Source organism: Periplaneta americana, chromosome 14 (genome assembly GCF_040183065.1).
Source record: "Periplaneta americana isolate PAMFEO1 chromosome 14, P.americana_PAMFEO1_priV1, whole genome shotgun sequence".
NCBI lineage: Eukaryota > Metazoa > Arthropoda > Insecta > Blattodea > Blattidae > Periplaneta > Periplaneta americana.
In genome coordinates, this window is record NC_091130.1 from 57,609,950 (window position 1) to 57,626,150 (window position 16,201).

The 16,201-nt window shown below is 36.6% G+C and overlaps 3 protein-coding genes across 3 annotated transcripts in view; 2 read left to right on the top strand and 1 right to left on the bottom strand.

The window, feature by feature from the left end:
- Positions 1–3,774: 3,774 nt before the first annotated feature.
- Positions 3,775–16,201, top strand: part of LOC138713337 (zinc finger protein 740-like) — a 203,521-nt gene continuing 191,094 nt past the window's right edge. Inside the window, exon 1 of the mRNA XM_069845351.1 lies at positions 3,775–4,042. The gene's annotated coding sequence lies outside the window, so the exon portion shown is untranslated. The remainder of the gene's footprint in view (positions 4,043–16,201) is intronic.
- The window catches only part of LOC138713334 (leucine-rich repeat-containing protein 15-like), a 149,249-nt gene continuing 144,786 nt past the window's right edge, over positions 11,739–16,201 (top strand). Inside the window, exon 1 of the mRNA XM_069845345.1 lies at positions 11,739–11,848. The gene's annotated coding sequence lies outside the window, so the exon portion shown is untranslated. The remainder of the gene's footprint in view (positions 11,849–16,201) is intronic.
- The window catches only part of LOC138713001 (glutamate receptor ionotropic, kainate glr-3-like), a 33,852-nt gene continuing 30,898 nt past the window's right edge, over positions 13,248–16,201 (bottom strand). The window contains exon 9 of the mRNA XM_069844683.1: positions 13,248–13,610. Within this exon, the coding sequence (XP_069700784.1) occupies positions 13,467–13,610 (144 nt within the window). The 3' untranslated portion in view covers positions 13,248–13,466. The remainder of the gene's footprint in view (positions 13,611–16,201) is intronic.

Consider the following 16,201-nt stretch of genomic DNA (forward strand, 5'->3'; position numbering starts at 1 on the left):
CAGAACTGCATGCATTGTATTCTTCACATGACATAATTAGGAACATTAAATCCAGACGTTTGAAATGGGCAGGGCATGTAGCACGCATGGGCGAATCCAGAAATGCATATAGTGTGTTGGTTGGGAGACCGGGGGGAAAAAGACCTTTGGGGGGGGCCGAGATGTAGATGGGAGGATAATATTGAAATGGATTTGAGGGAGGTGAGATATGATAGAGACTGGATTAATCTTGCACAGGATAGGGACCAATGGCGGGCTTATGTGAGGGCGGTTCCTTAAAAGCCATTTGTAAGTAAGTAAGCAATAATAATAATAATAATAATAATAATAATAATAATAATAATTATTATTATTATTATTATTATTATTATTTATTCTGGCGAAGTTAAGGTCATCAGGCCTTCTCTTCCACTTAGCCAGAAACAAAAGAAGCTGATGCAATTTGCAGTAATACAAGGGATCAGGTCCACCAGCCTACTGCTGGACTCACGTTCACATCTCATAAGCAAACGTTCTGATAGGGGCAGATAAAAAAAGTTACTTTTTTTTTATTCCACTATGTTAATAATGTCGAAAGAAGTGCTTATACAAATTTTGCCCACTCGACCGCAAATACGAGGGCCGTAAAAAAATAAGTTCGCCAGGGGCAGTTAACAGAAAAAAAAAAAAAAATTTTATCGGACAAATTTATTGGAACAGACACAACAATTGTTGAGCTCGTTTTCAACATATTTTCCACCGGAACTGAGACATTTCTCATATCATGGGATGGACAGAGAGAGGTGCAGTCGCTGGTTCCGATCTGAGGCGGCTGACTTCTACGACACAAATTTGATCCCATGGTATGAAAAATGTCTCAATTCCAGTGGGGGATATGTTGTCAAATAGCGCAACAATTGCTGTATCTGTTTCAATAAATATTTCCATGCACTTGTGCTTTTTTTCTACAAACGGCCCCAGGGAAAATCACTTTCTGAACGGCCTCGTAATTGCAGTCGAGTGACCAAAATTTGTATAAGCACTTCATTTGACATTATTAACATGGTGGAAGAAAAAAAAATTAACTTTTTTACCTGCCCCCATCAGAACGTTTGCTTGAGAGCAGAGATGAACTATTTCCAAACCAATACGGAGATAACGTGTAGTTAGCACGATGATTCTCCCACCCGTTATAGCTAGTTTTTGTAACCGGATTTAGCTATTTACTCGTATCATAGTTCTCCAAATTCATCACGAAGCTGGGTAGGCACCGGTCCGATACACTGACCGAAATTTTATGAGAAAATTTCTTCCTCATAAGGAATCGAACCAGCACTCACTATATATCACTAGGCTATTGTTTTGATCTAGAATACGTCTTTGTTCCCACTGTGTACAGGGAGACAAATTCACTCTGAACGTGTCACGAAATTAGAAGAGAATAGAAACTCCTACTGTGAGAGAAATAATAAAGATATCCAAATAAACCAAATTTCACTTTCGAGTAGAGGAACGAACGTTTGTAACATATGCGGTCCGATCGATGAGTCATTGCTATAGAGTGGTGAAGGTAACGACAATAGACTATATTATAAAGAGGTTCGCCGAGTTAGCTCTGTGGTAGTACGTCTGTCTCTAGACTAGCCGGCCCGGGTTCGAGTCCTGGTGGGGTCAGAAATTTTCTGTGGCTATTAGATGGGTTGTATTCATCCTGTTGTGGTAGTAGTATTATCTATTTCAGAGCTGGGCTCTCTAAGAGATGCTTAACATTCATCCGTCACAGCATCAACGCTGCTCGGTGTTCGGCGTGGAAGAAAGGGATTGAAGAGAAGTCATATGGCTCCCCGTGGGAGAGTAGAAATCGCTATTGGTGCCCAGCCCTTATCTATTTAGTTTCTAAATCCTTATCTAACCTAAAAATTACATATCAAAAATAAAGACAGTTTAAGCAATTCAAATAATTCCATAAATTCCTTGTTATTTTTTTTAGGCGTTTCAATACTCTTTCCTCTAAATAGTGGGGAACACATGCAGCCATTTACAGTACTTCTCGACAAATGATCGACCTATTGCAAAAGGTCAGAAGAAGACATATGAAAATTATGTTACGTAGGATTATACGATTCGGCAGGAAGCTAGTCGTGGCCCTTGTAATTAATACCTACTATCCTAGCATTCTCCTAGAGAGACTTAAGCAACAACGAAAAACATAAGTAAAGATAGTCGGAATCCACCGCTGTGGAGTAACGGTTAGCACGTCTGACCGTGAAATGAGCGGGCCGAGTTAAAATCCTGGTTGGGACAAGTTAACTGGTTGGGGTTTTTCCTCAACCAATCGAAGCAGAATTTCTGGATAATTTTCGGCGTCGGACCTCGGACTCATTTCGCCATCATTAATTCACGTATCATCATCATCATCATCATCATCATCCATACCATAACCTGGGTTAAGTTCACGGTGCGGCGCGGCGTGCTGTATACTTGTACAAGAGCGTGGCCGTTCGGCTACCCAATCATTTACAGAATAGGAGTGGCAAGCACAATAAGCCTCAGGCTGCAGTGTAAACCTTCGGGTCCCTCCTCCGTAAAAGAGAGAGAGAGAGAGAGAAAAAAAAGATGGCCGGACCTGAATGTAAGACGGATATGTTAACCACTACATCACTTTCCTCGTTATTTCTTTAATTTGTACACCATTAGATCGAGACTTTACTCTTGACCATTATTCAAAACCTTCTCTTCTAATATAAGAATTATTGCTGTTTTTTATTTTAGTATGCAATTACAATATCATTTCTTATTGAATTTAGTACTTTCTCGAGCAACGAATTCGATTTTGTACAATCCCCTCACCTGTGCTGCTACTATTGGACCTATACTACAAACGTTCACTTCAATAAACTTCAAATTGTATAGAATAGAGCTCTGAGGATCGTCGGCGACTATGACCAATATACTCTAATAATTAAGGTGCATGAATAGTTTAATTTGTTGTATTCCATAGATCGTACATTAGCATTGAAGTTTTAAGATGTGGAACAAGTCAAAATTTTACAAGATTATAATTTTTTTGCGAGATGAAATGAGGTGAGATCGAGGATTCGTCATAGATTACATTGCATTTGCCTTATGGTTGGGGAAAACCTCGAAAAAATTCAACCAGATAAACAAACCAAACGGGGATCTAACCCAATCCCGAGCGCAGCTCCGGATCAGCAGGCTAGTGAGTTTACCGACTGAACTACGTTGGTGGCTCTACAAAAAATATATAGTACATAGCAAGCAGATGATTAAATTCATAAACCTACAAGTTATAATGTTAAAATAATTCACCAGAATTTTAAGTAAAAGCTTCTGTGAATCATCCTGTACACATTTAAATAAACCTTTTGATCAATTAGGAGTTTACTAAGTTCAAGCAATGCGATTTTACATACTGGTGCTGCAGAAATAATTTCTAAAGGTTTCTGAAGTGATTGTTAATAAATATGCAGGGGTATGGTCCTAAATAAATCTTTCAATATTAAAAAAAATATTAAAAACTAAAGCAAAATAAGAACTTGAACGAACATTTGAAGTAATCAAGAATGAATTATCCGGAATATTAATATTATTTGTTTTATACTGTGTGTGTGAGCGCCTTTAAAATGAATTTCGATAGACATCTATTGAAACAAATCACAGATGGCGTACATAGGTTTAGGGATTATGACATGTGACATATCGATATTATCATCTTTTTCTTTCTTCTTCCGTTTTTGAATCTTGACATAGAGCGCACCTGTGGGTAGTCGTTCGGAGTTCTTTATGAAAGAAAGAGTCAAGTTAACGTGAAGAACTGGTATTTGTAACGGATGAATGTCGTCCATAAGTTTTGTGTTGTCTTCTGTTATAAGTGCTACACATTTAGACATAGTGAAGTGCACTGATATTACTTTGTGAACCATTGCAGCGAGTTCTTCTGTAACATAGTGTGGTAAGGCGTGAGAAGATGCGATGGCTACAAGAACGGCAGCAATGAGCAGGATAGTCATCGAGATGTCTGAAAAGAAACACACGGAGGCAGGTGAACAACACCGACCTTTAACCTTCAAAATTATTGTGAGTTTGTTCTATAGAATCTAGATTAAGATCATTTATATGTCGTATACAGAAAATACGACTTTTTGTTCGTTATAATAGTATGTATAATATGTAGAGAGTATAATGTAAAACACAATTAATTGTACTCGATGTGATGTATTATAACGATGCCGCTATTGTAGAAGGAAGTAGTATTTTGCTTCTGTGTTATTGTTAAGGTTAGATTTATCTGATCATGCGTGTAAAAGAATAAATTTAGACGAGTGTGCCGGACGCAACATACGCGCCTCTAAGCGGTGAGCCTGAGAATTTGCTCGCTCAGTTGACATTTTTCCTCTTCTTGCCATCGTTTTCTCGTATAGCGTGCGACGCATAAACCCAAGTTTAGTGGGATGTTTGAGTCTTCGTTACTTATTGTATATTTCCACTCTTACTGCTTCGCTGATAAGGAAACGTGCCCGATCAAACATCATAGAAAAATTATGCAGCAAACATCGGCTAGACCATCTTCCCGCAATAGAGGTCCAGGGCACATATATTGCCAAATAAATACATTTTAATTAAATTTTCAACGTTCTCGTATGATTGCCGTAGTTCAGTCTTGTTACACTCTAATGGGAAAGCATGTACCTGGACATCTACTGGTGAGATGATGTTTAGGCTTGCGATATTATATAATTTATATAATTTTATCTTTGACTTCTTACTGGGGATCACGGTAAATTGTTCGGGGAATGCTGTAGGATTATGACGAAATGGAAAAATTTTTTTTGCGGAATGATGTGATGTCTAATACGGGAAAAACTGGAAAAACCCGAGAAGAACTCCAACTGCGACCTTGTCCGCCACAAGTATCACTATGGATTCTCCATTGGTCTAATCCAGCGTCTATCAATCTTCAACATGTGGCACACTAAATTTGTAATTAAAAAACCGGTGGAACACGCGTAGTTTAAACTAGTTGTTCTTAATCAAGGGAGAATTGTCTTCTTTAAAAAATATAAATAAATTACAATATTTTTTACGGTTGGTCAATAGTGACACTCGTGGGCGGACAAGGTCGCAGTTGGGGTTTTTTCGGGGTTCTCCTGTTTCCCCATATTAGGCATTTACATAATTTCGTCAAAATTTCTCCATTCCGTCATAATTCCTTAACATTCCCCGAGGAGGAACCTGGGTATGAGACTGGCGACGCATATAGAGGGCTCTCCTAGAGACGAGCGGGGTTGCCTGCTCGAAACCTACTTAGATACTCAGCGAACCATAGTGCAGACAACCGATGTGGGTTTGAGAATGCGCCCAGCTTGAGGGTTAGCGCAATAGATCTTTAAAGGTCGTAGTGCTGGGTCATAGTGCCCTCTCCCGAAATTTCATTCCAATCCATAGACCAATGGAGAATATCCAAGATCCCATCGGGAGTCGAATTCACGACCTTCCGGGTTACAGCGCGCCATAATCGCGACGCTACCACGCGCCCCATTCACCTACAGTGTGATCCTACTCTTCTACTCCTAGTGGCGTTTACCGCTATTATTTATCTTGCTATAGGCATTAAGCCGGACTCCACGTAAGACATCGCCATTACGAGGTACGACAAAACACGTATGCAGCGTCGGAACTGAAATTTGGTCGTTGAAGAATACACCATATATTGAAAATGAACTAGTTTGGGTTTTGTAAATTTCTGCAGGTTTCTTATGTCTTCTTTAAGAGCAGTATTTATTAAGTTAAAATGTTTGGTAGAGTATTACTTTACTTACTTGAGAAGACGAAGTTACTGTAAGAATCTTTTTGCCTGCAATGGTGTAAGTTTCTTCCTGAACTTCAATATAAAATGGGAACGATATTACAAAGTAAATAAAAGTTCGCTTACAAGACGTGAAAGCCGAATCCGCTATGTATGCACTTTGTTCTTAAGTTTACAGTCTGGCGAACCTACGTGTGTAAACAGTGATTGAACCTAAGATAAAAGGAGACAAAAGAAACCAGTAGAAACTCTTTATATCGCCTTAAACAAGAGTCGTTATTAAAAATATACAGATTGGAACAAAAGAGAATTTTTCAGCTTCAGAGAATATTACATAGAAATAAATATAATTTTTATTGAGGATGTTACGTAATCTCATCACGTTTACTGATGGGGTCGTATTGTTAGACCTTTAACGAATGTTAAACTCTAAACAGTTTGTTAAATATAGTTTTTTTTTTTTTTCATGTTTTCAACACTAGTTTGGATTAACAGACTGTTAAGTGTTAACTTTAAATATAGGATTTTAGGCAGTTAACTCATTTGACAGACAGTTAAATATGTCAGATGACACCACAGCTGTTCAACAGAAGTTATGAAAATAATATTTTATGTCTGTCTTTAAAGAATGTTTTGTGAATTACTGATAACATAACATTTAAAAGGCAATTTTGAAAGCTAATATAGGGAAGATATCTTCAAAAGTGAACTGATTATCATATTGGCTGCTTATTTTTATACTGAGCTATTATGGTATACGTACAATATATTGAATAAAATGTGGGATCTAAACTGTCGTAATATTCTTTATTTCATATTTATTTTAATCTATGGAGAATATTCAGGGAATATGATATTGTGATAATATGAGATAAGATAAAAGTAGTGCGAGATGTTTGATTGCTTACTGTGTCATATATCGAAACACCCAACGTTCCGGAGCTACATATCGAGTTCATGAGGGAAGACTGAGAAATGAGAAAAACTTCCCGTTGTTCTTCCCAACTCTACTGTGGCTCATAGTAGTGACTGTCCACACCTGTGGAGTAACCAGGTGGCCCGGGTTCGATTCCCGGTCGGGGAAAGTTAACTGGTTGAGGTTTTTCCCGGGATTTTCCCTCAACCCAATATGAGCAAATGCTGGTTAACTTTCGGTGCTGGACCCCGGACTCATTTCACCGGCATTATCACCTTCATCTCATTCAGACGCTAAATAACCTAAGATATTCGATAAAGCGTCGTAAAATAATCTAAAATAAAAAAAAAAGTAGTGACTAGTGCTGAGAAGCGTAGACATCTTAGTTCATCGGAAATTATTCAGAGTGAACTACAGGCGATGGGTCTATACTACAGTGACATAAAAAACTTTTTCCTTACATTTTTATTGTACCTTGTTTTTTGACTATACCATGCAGGTACGTGCTTATAAACCGAGGCAACCGTCTCGCTGTGCTGTGCAGTCTGAAGGGGCACAACATTCTGTTGCTGTGTGTCTGTTGCCGACGTAACATAGTGATATAGTGTGTTTCGAAGACATGGTTGCGTTTTTTGTGCAACAGAGAACTTTTCTTATTGAAGCATACTTCAGAACAGGTAGCAAGGATGGATATGGAAACTGGAAGTATAATATTGAAGACTATAAAGAACAGTTTGTTTCTCGTTTTCATGATTATGTAATCACTGAAAACTTCAGCAGATATTTCAATAATTTGGTTAGTATACTAAATTTAGAGAAACCGGATGCACAGAACGGAAAAGGTACCTTGAAAAGGCCACAAAACGAACACAAGATTTAGGCCTAATTGCAAATGTAAAAGAAAAAATGCAGAAGAGTAAGTCCTTAAAGAGAATGGGTGCAGAAACGGGCATTCCTTACGGAATTCTAAAATTAATTCTTAACTTTGTTTGTTTATGTAATTATGTTAAACTTTTATTTCATGTCCATATGTCGTTTTTAGGCACGTAGCTTTTTCGGTTTGTCCAGATTTAAGTGTTCGTGGATTTTGCTAACATAAAATGAAATGAGTTTTGTTGATTTCTTAATAACTTATTGTATCATTGCATTTTTATTCCAGTATGAGCGACATACCTTTTGCTCATCCTATACTTTCATCAGACGTACAGCCGCATGCTCTATCTGTACATTAGCTCCCACGATTCGTGTGTAGCGCATGCAGGTGGACAGTATTCTCTGTGTTAAGGAGTGACACTGCATAGGTACAATAAGAACATAGTTAAAATTGCAAGGAAAAAGTTTTTGATGTCACTATACATTGCTCTTGTAATGAATGATAATAAAAATGGAGAATTGTTTGGATGTCAAGGGAAAACAGGAGTTCTCGGAGAAGATCTCTATTTTGCCTGAACCTCGGGCTTGCCCAACACAGGACGGATCGACCGGGACTTGAACCCCGACTTCCTGGCTTATAAGTTCAGCGTGCTAGTACTGAGTCACTGTGGCTGTTTTTTTGTTATGGAGATTAATGAATATATTCTTAAGGCGAGTAACTTAACAGTAGAATGTTCCTCATCACTGATTATTTTGTATGCAGTGACAGGAAATGTGATATTTATTATTGTTAAACCATATCAGTATTGCTATTTAACTTGAATTCCAGTACTTTAATTGTACCTACACTAAAAACCTGCTAGCCTTTCTGAATTGGATCTTAAGAAAAATGTTAGTGTCCGAAATGGCTCGACGTCTGTAGGGATGTTCATCAGAATTGGCTCCCCAAAATGTTTTTTCGTAATGCAGTCGAGTCCTGATAATTAGCGATCTTTTATTTCGGGGGGGGGGAGGCGAAATAACGTTTTAATTTCCGCTTTTACTCGATTTACGATTTCTCTCAAATCTTTCTCTTCTCTCTCCTCATTCCAACATCTTTCGACCCACTCCAAGTTGGGCCTGGGTTCAGGCCTGGAGGCCTATCAGCTAAGAAGCTCGACAATCAATTCTGTTTCTATGCTGTGAGTCTTTTTCATTTGAAAAATTTGTGTGCCGTTCGAATTTCAAATAGTGATTGTGGTAGTATGCTTTGAAAATGAGTGGCCATAAAGTGAAATATAAAAGGGTGTCAGTAAAAAAAAAAAGGATTATTTTTGTTAAACTAAACGATAGTTTTACAAAATATCGTTTAGTTTAACAACTTTTGTTTCTTGTTTTAAGATTCAATCCCATTGCAGTACTGTGTAATATTATAATGTTTCAAAATGTTTTGCACTTGATTTTGAAGTGTATCTTGATAATTAAGCCTGTCAGAGTAACGTTTACTGGACTTCAAATAAAAATAAAAATGTTGCGAATAATTCGTGATTTTCGATATTTTACGAAAGTTCGTACATTAATTATCGCGAATTATCAGGAGTCTATTGAATTTCCTTATGTAAACAATATAATAATTATAGCAATGAAATACCATATAAAATTAACTTGTTTAAATATGCTATACGAGTGTCATGTCATAACCGAGATGTAGGCTTATCCAGGGTGCGAATTAACGGGGCGGGGGATAGGGGGATTTTTCCCCTGTTGAAAACCTCTCATAAATTCATATTAACATCCCTGCCAGGGATAACTTCTATCCCCCTCACAAAATATAATTATATGTAATTTATAAAATAAAAAGTACGGCAAGCAAAGAAAATTATATTCTATATTATCATCACCGGTAAGCTTCCAACAATCAATAACTTAGGAATTACACATCTTATCTTAAGACTGTTCACGGATATAATTATTATTATGATCAAGATGCAAGACAAGCAACTCAGTGCGACCAAGCGTTGAGCCGTATCGAATGAGGATGATAATAATTTTATGTATGGTATTCTGTATCTAAGATTCTATCTCCCCTTCATCAGAAATCTTAATTCGCACCCGGGGCTTATCCAGCTAAAGATAGCGGGAAATTATACAGTTTCGACCACTAAACCTAAATCAAGTTAGAATTTATAAAACAGTTATATTGCCGGTTTCTAATATCAGACAGTACATCTCACTTGACGATATGTGTCAGAGGGAAAATAATTTGTTCGTAAGCATCTGAAGTCTTGACTAGTGTAATATGTAGCTAGTCGGCGATGGATGCAATGGAGAGGGAAATGAAGTAGCCACTCTATCCCATTATTTTCTGACGTAGTTAAGTGGTGACTTCTTGGTATCACTTGTGAGGTTCAGACCTGTCTTCGGACATTGACTAAACAACAATTACTGGTTGTTCTGTATGGCTGTGAAACTTGAACTCTCACTTTGAGAGAGAAACAGAGGGTAAGGGTGTTTGAGGAGAAAATATTTGGGTCTAAGAGGGTTAAAGTTAAGGAGAATGGAGAAAGTTACACAAAGCAGAACTGCATGCAGTGTATTCATCTGACATATTTAGGAACATTAAATTCAAACGTTTGAGATGGGCGGGGCATATAGCATATATGCACGAATCCAGAAATGCATATAGTGTGTTAGTTTGGAGGCCGGAAGGAAAAAGGTCTTTGAGGAGGCCGAGACGTAGATGGGAGGATAATATTAAAATTGATTTAAGGGAGATGAGATATGATGGTAGGGACTGGATTGATCTTGCTCAAGATAGGGACTGTTGGCGGGCTTATGTGAGGGCGGTAATGAACCTCTGGGTTCCTTAAAATTCATTTGTAAGTAAGTATATGAGTATTTTCTCTTTCGCCTATTTTCCCTGTTATGACATATTCGCATATTATTTTCACTTTATTAATTTCTCATATTCGTGTTGATCGTCTTCGTGACCAACAATTTATTTTTAATTTATGATTGATAGTCCATATTTCAGCACCATAAGATAGGATAGGCCTACTTTTTAATGTTTGTATAATACATCAAAATTTTAGGTTTCTTTATAAAATTTCTTCTCTATAACACTGAATTAAATTAACTGAACTTTGTTTTTATTTCCAGTAATTCTTCTTTCGTTATCCAAATTTGATATTCCGTTCATTGAATAATTGCTCTTAGACACTTAAAGCTTTGTACTTCTCGAATTTTTCTCTCATCGAATTTTGTGAAGTCTAAACTATAACTTCACAGGTTTAAAATTAACAGTCGTAAATAGGACATACAAATAAGAAATTCAGGAAGGATAGTTGTGGAAAACAGTTTGTAATATTAGCAAAGATAAAACAACATTGTATTGTGCCACTATTTATTTTACATAATTTGATAAATAGTAATTGCATTATACGCTACAGAACATGTTCCACATTTACATTTGCCTACTATATGTGCCTAAATAACCTATTTTGAAGGCTTCAGTTTGTTCTAATGTGTGCACAATCTTTCGAATTTACAGAACATATGAATGTTAAAATTGTTCATAATTATAAATTCATAAAGTTAATTAATGACTTACATTTGTTGGTATGTGACAAAAGTGAAAATAACTACTCTAGAAAAATCTCTTGTATGGAGTTCGTGTTAATTAGTTGATTCTTACGAAAATTTGTTTATACTTATAGATAATAAGAAATTATTCATTTGTCCAGGGCAAACGAATTGTCCTGAAGATTTTCAGTTCACATGAAATTCATTTACCGAACTTGAACACTATAATATTCTACAGTCTTAGAAATAATTGATAGCACACAGATATTTTCTTAGAAATAATTGATAGCGCACACATATTTTCTTAGAAATAATTGATAGCTCACAGATATTTGAAGTCCCAGAAAGGAGGCATTGCACATGATCAGAGGACGAGCGACCAGGTTTACAAGAGCACCAATAGTCATGGTAATATCTTTCGTTCTACCTGGAATTTCCAACAGCTGGCTCTGTGACGTCACGTGTCTCTGCTCTTGGGCTCCTTGAGAGGGGAAGCATAGCTGTAGGAGCAAAGTAGGGGGAGTGGCAGTGGAAGGGATCGAGATATTTAAATAGTGGAGACGCAATATTACCCTCAAGTGCTGTACTAGCTCTGCTCCGGGAGGGGAACGCGCTCCAAGTCACAGGTTGGCCAGTTGGAAAGAATGTGTCGTCCTTGAGTAACTAGAACAAGTGGCAGGGAGAAGAATTTAGTAAGTAAACTTATTCACCACCAAGAGTTGTGCTACCAATTTATTGTTTCTAAGACTTATTGATACTGCAATATGCCTAATCGATGATTTTATTATACATGCTACAGAATAATATTGTTCTAAAATTTGTCTAACATTCTCAGTATTGTAGAATATTTCTTAATAGTAATCAAATCAAGAACATCCTAGACACACAACTCTCGAAAACTCAATCTATTTAGATCAGTGCAGTGCAGTTCATTATACGTATTATATCGAAAACATTTTAAAGTGCTTGAGATATTACCGTAAATGTATTAAGTGAACCTTTCAATTAAGAATGCCCAAGTAGGCCTACCATCTGAGAAACAAATGAATTATCTTCTGAGAAACTATTAAAGTGACAAGATGATTGTATTAACAAAGTCTTTGAATTGCCTTAAAATATTTACAATATAAATATAGGGTGATCCGTTTGGGTATGGATAAAATAAAAATACCGTAAAACATTTATTACTGAACTTCATTTGTTGAAACCTTGTGCATACAACACTGAAAGATGGGAGATTCTTCAACGCTTTACATGACCCCCCATTGCGCACCCTGTACAATTCATAACGGTGGTGCAATTCAGCCCATGTCCGTTGTAACATAAAAGGTGTGATCTGTTGAAAAACTTGAGTTTCTGTGAATAGACAATATATTTAACAAAACCCTAACGAAGAAGTCAGGAGCGGTTAGATGTGGGGAGTTTGGGGACCAAGCCAAGAGATAGTTGCTTCTCGTACTGGGTTTCACCTGCGACCTCCCGCATGTTTTTTTTTTTTTTAACACAGAACCTGTTTCTACAAATGTTCGAGACCAGAACATTATGGAATCGTATTTAGGTACATTACGCACACCATACTCACGTCGAAATTTCCTTTGAACTCTTTTAACACACTCAAATTTAGCAAACCAAAGAACACATTGTGCCCGCTGTTGATACGTAGTAGCCATTTTAATCATCTACGATTTTCATTTGTCCTTTCAGATTATGCATTGTTGATTGTTATATTATATTGAAACTGCCATCTTTTAATTATAATATAACCAGCAAGAAGTTTTTCCTACTATCATAACAGCTTTATAATAATAAATTAATATTATCCATACCCAATGTTTGAGAATAAGGTTCTTAGGAAAATATTTGGGGCTAAGAGGGATGAAGTTACAGGAGAATGGAGAAAGTTACACAACACAGAACTGCACGCATTGTATACTTAACCTGACATAATTAGGACCATAAATTCCAGACGTTTGAGATGGGCAGGACATGTAGCACGTATGGGCAAATCCAGAAATGCATATAGAGTGTTAGTTGGGAGGCCGGAGGGCAAAAGACCTTCGGGGAGGCCGAAACGTAGATGGGAAGATAATATTAAAATGGATTTGAGGGAGGTAGGGATATGATGGTAGAGACTGGATTAATCTTTCTCAGGATAGGGACCAATGGCGGGCTTATGTGAGGGCGGCAATGAACCTCCGGGTTCCTTAAAAGCCAGTAAGTAAGTATCCATACCCAAACGGATCAGACTGAATACATTTAATAAAAGGCAAGGATATTACACAGTTCAGGACAGTACGTGTTTAAACATTTTCAGAACTTCTTTTGACGAACGTATAGGAGATTGTTCTTCATAGATATCTTTTCCATTATTTTCTGAATTCTGAACCTTACTAGTTCCAGTATAAAGATGACGAGACCAAGACTCAGGCCGAATCCCAGCATGTAGAATGCTCCCTATGTCAACAGAAGAAAAGAATAACTTTCAATATTTTTAGTGTTAATGAATTTTGATATTCAGATAATTAATGTACATTTATGAACTAATTTGTATAACGACCTGTGAGAATGCCCTTCAATAATGTAAAGTTAATATTAGTACATTATGCAACGAGCCTATAATGAAGGTAATTAAGAAGCGAGTATGGATATTTATGAAACGAGCGCAAGCGAGTTTCATAATTTTCATACGAGCTTCTTAATTACCATTATAGGCGAGTTTCATACGACTTTTTATGCTCGACCATATTTATAACTTGATATTATTAATTTTCTTTGTATCTGACCTTGACCAATGTCCCGTATGTTGTGAGATGTGCGCAGACGCGAAAGTATTGATTTTTTTCCGAGGAACAGATGTTCACATTGACCTTGCTAGGCTATAAGAACCTACAAGATAACATTGAAATTAAATTAGACATTGAAAAACGAGATGACAAATTGAATTTATTTGAATATTATTTACAATTAACGCTAATTATTATAGTAACAGAACATAACCTTCTGCGACAGTATTGGATTTCCAGCCTCCGTGACTTTTCGCTAATTCTCTTTCGATTGCATATCCGAGAATAATCGATACTTGCGGTTTTATAACGGTAGAAAGCTGACCTGTCATTGGCTGAACAGTTGTAACCTGAGTCGTCATTGGCTGAAAGACCTGACCTTTAATGAGTAGGTGTACTTTAATGACATGCATTAAAGGTCTGCTACCAGGTGTATAATTACTACATTTCGGCATGGTCGAGCATAAAATAATATATTTTACTCAATTAGGAAACCTGTTAGTCGATTAATGTGGTAAGGCAACTATTAACGAGTGATATCGACGTGAACTTCTTAATAGATCTCTTTGCCCATGGATGGGCAACTCGTGCTCCCAAAGTGCTAAAAAAAACCTTGAAATAGAGAAAGGCAGACGGAGCCAGCCGCAGCAGTTACAAGTTGTTTGTAGTTTCGCTGCAAAAAGCCACGGTTCGCTCTGGCGGCTCATGCAGGTGGTCGTGATATCTACTCCATGATTTGACTTTCAGAATGACGCATGGTAAAATAATTATAGTAATTTTAGGCAGACTATACCTGAACACATAACAAACTTATTTTCTAGCTTTGTAAATTAGTTTAATACTGGACAACACAAACTGAATACAACCTTTTCAAGATACAACAAATATAGCTGCAACACTTATTTATTATTAGACTATTTGTTAATATTTCTTATTATAGGTCTTATATGAAACGTAGAACGCTAGAATTTACAAGTCTTTATACATTAAAGAGTATTCCTCTGTTCTCAGAAAGGTAATAGTCTGTATTCGCAAACAATAACAAATTCAAGGAAGTATTTTTTACATGTCACGGTAGATGAAATAAGCTTATTTCTGAGTTCTTTCTTTACACTTCTTTCCTTGTACTGAACTCTGCCTCAAGCACATATAGTAGGATATATGGAAGCAAAGAGTATATTTGGAAATTCTGACTTAGGCAACATTACGAACAGTTCGATTCCTGATTTTGCTGGAATCTGAGTGGCGTGCTGTTCTGTAGATTTATTAATTCAAGCTATAAATTTTGAGGATTTTCTATCGGCGTAAGCCAAAAAAATTTCAGACAAATTTCGATTCCTTGTCAATTGGTCATTGTTTCTTCAAACTTAGCAGTGAATTCTGCTGTAGGTCTTGAAGTAGGGTCTTATATTTGATAAGAAGATTTTCTTATCACTCTTCAAGATATAGTCAAAGAAAGTGAAGTTGTCTATGTTCTACATTATACTACCACATTTCAAATTTATCCATAAATGTTCTTAGCTAGTCTATTATATGTCGTGCAATTCTGTAACTCGCACGCACAACGTGCTAATGATATTTGATATGTCTCACCTTGTTGATATCTCATTTTTACCTTTAGCTGTTCTAAAGAAGATGCAGACAGTATTTCTTTACTAAAACCTTCACTGTTTATTTGTAACATAAAATGTCATGCGTAAGAAAGTGTAATAGAATACAGGCTTTACCTCTCTTCTTAATAAAAAAAATTCTCCTTTTACTCGTAACTAAAGGGAAATGATCTGGGAATTATATTGTTTTTCACTTAAGGGAACGCACAGGTGAAATTACTGAATCTTACAGTTTTCATTTTTTTCCTCAAAGACCAAGGACACTAGAATAAAATTATGTGACACGTTTCCTTATTAAGATCAAATAAATGGCAGGAATTTTTTTCAACGTGATTTTCTTTAATTTTCGACGTGTGGAACCATTTATATATTAATTTAATTAATTTATATATAAATGGTTCCACACATCGAAAATTAAAGAAAATCACGTTGAAAAAAATTCCTGCCCTTTATTGCATCTTAATAAGGAAACGTGTCACATAATTTTATTCTGGTGTCCTTGGTCTTTGAGAAAAAAAATGAAAACTGTAAGATTTAGTAATTTCACCTGTGCGTTCCCTTAAAACGAGCCGCCACTTACTGCAGACGCGATCGAACTTGTGTCTTGAAAGAACCGCACACAGACAGTATAGCTAGTACAGAGTCCGTTCTA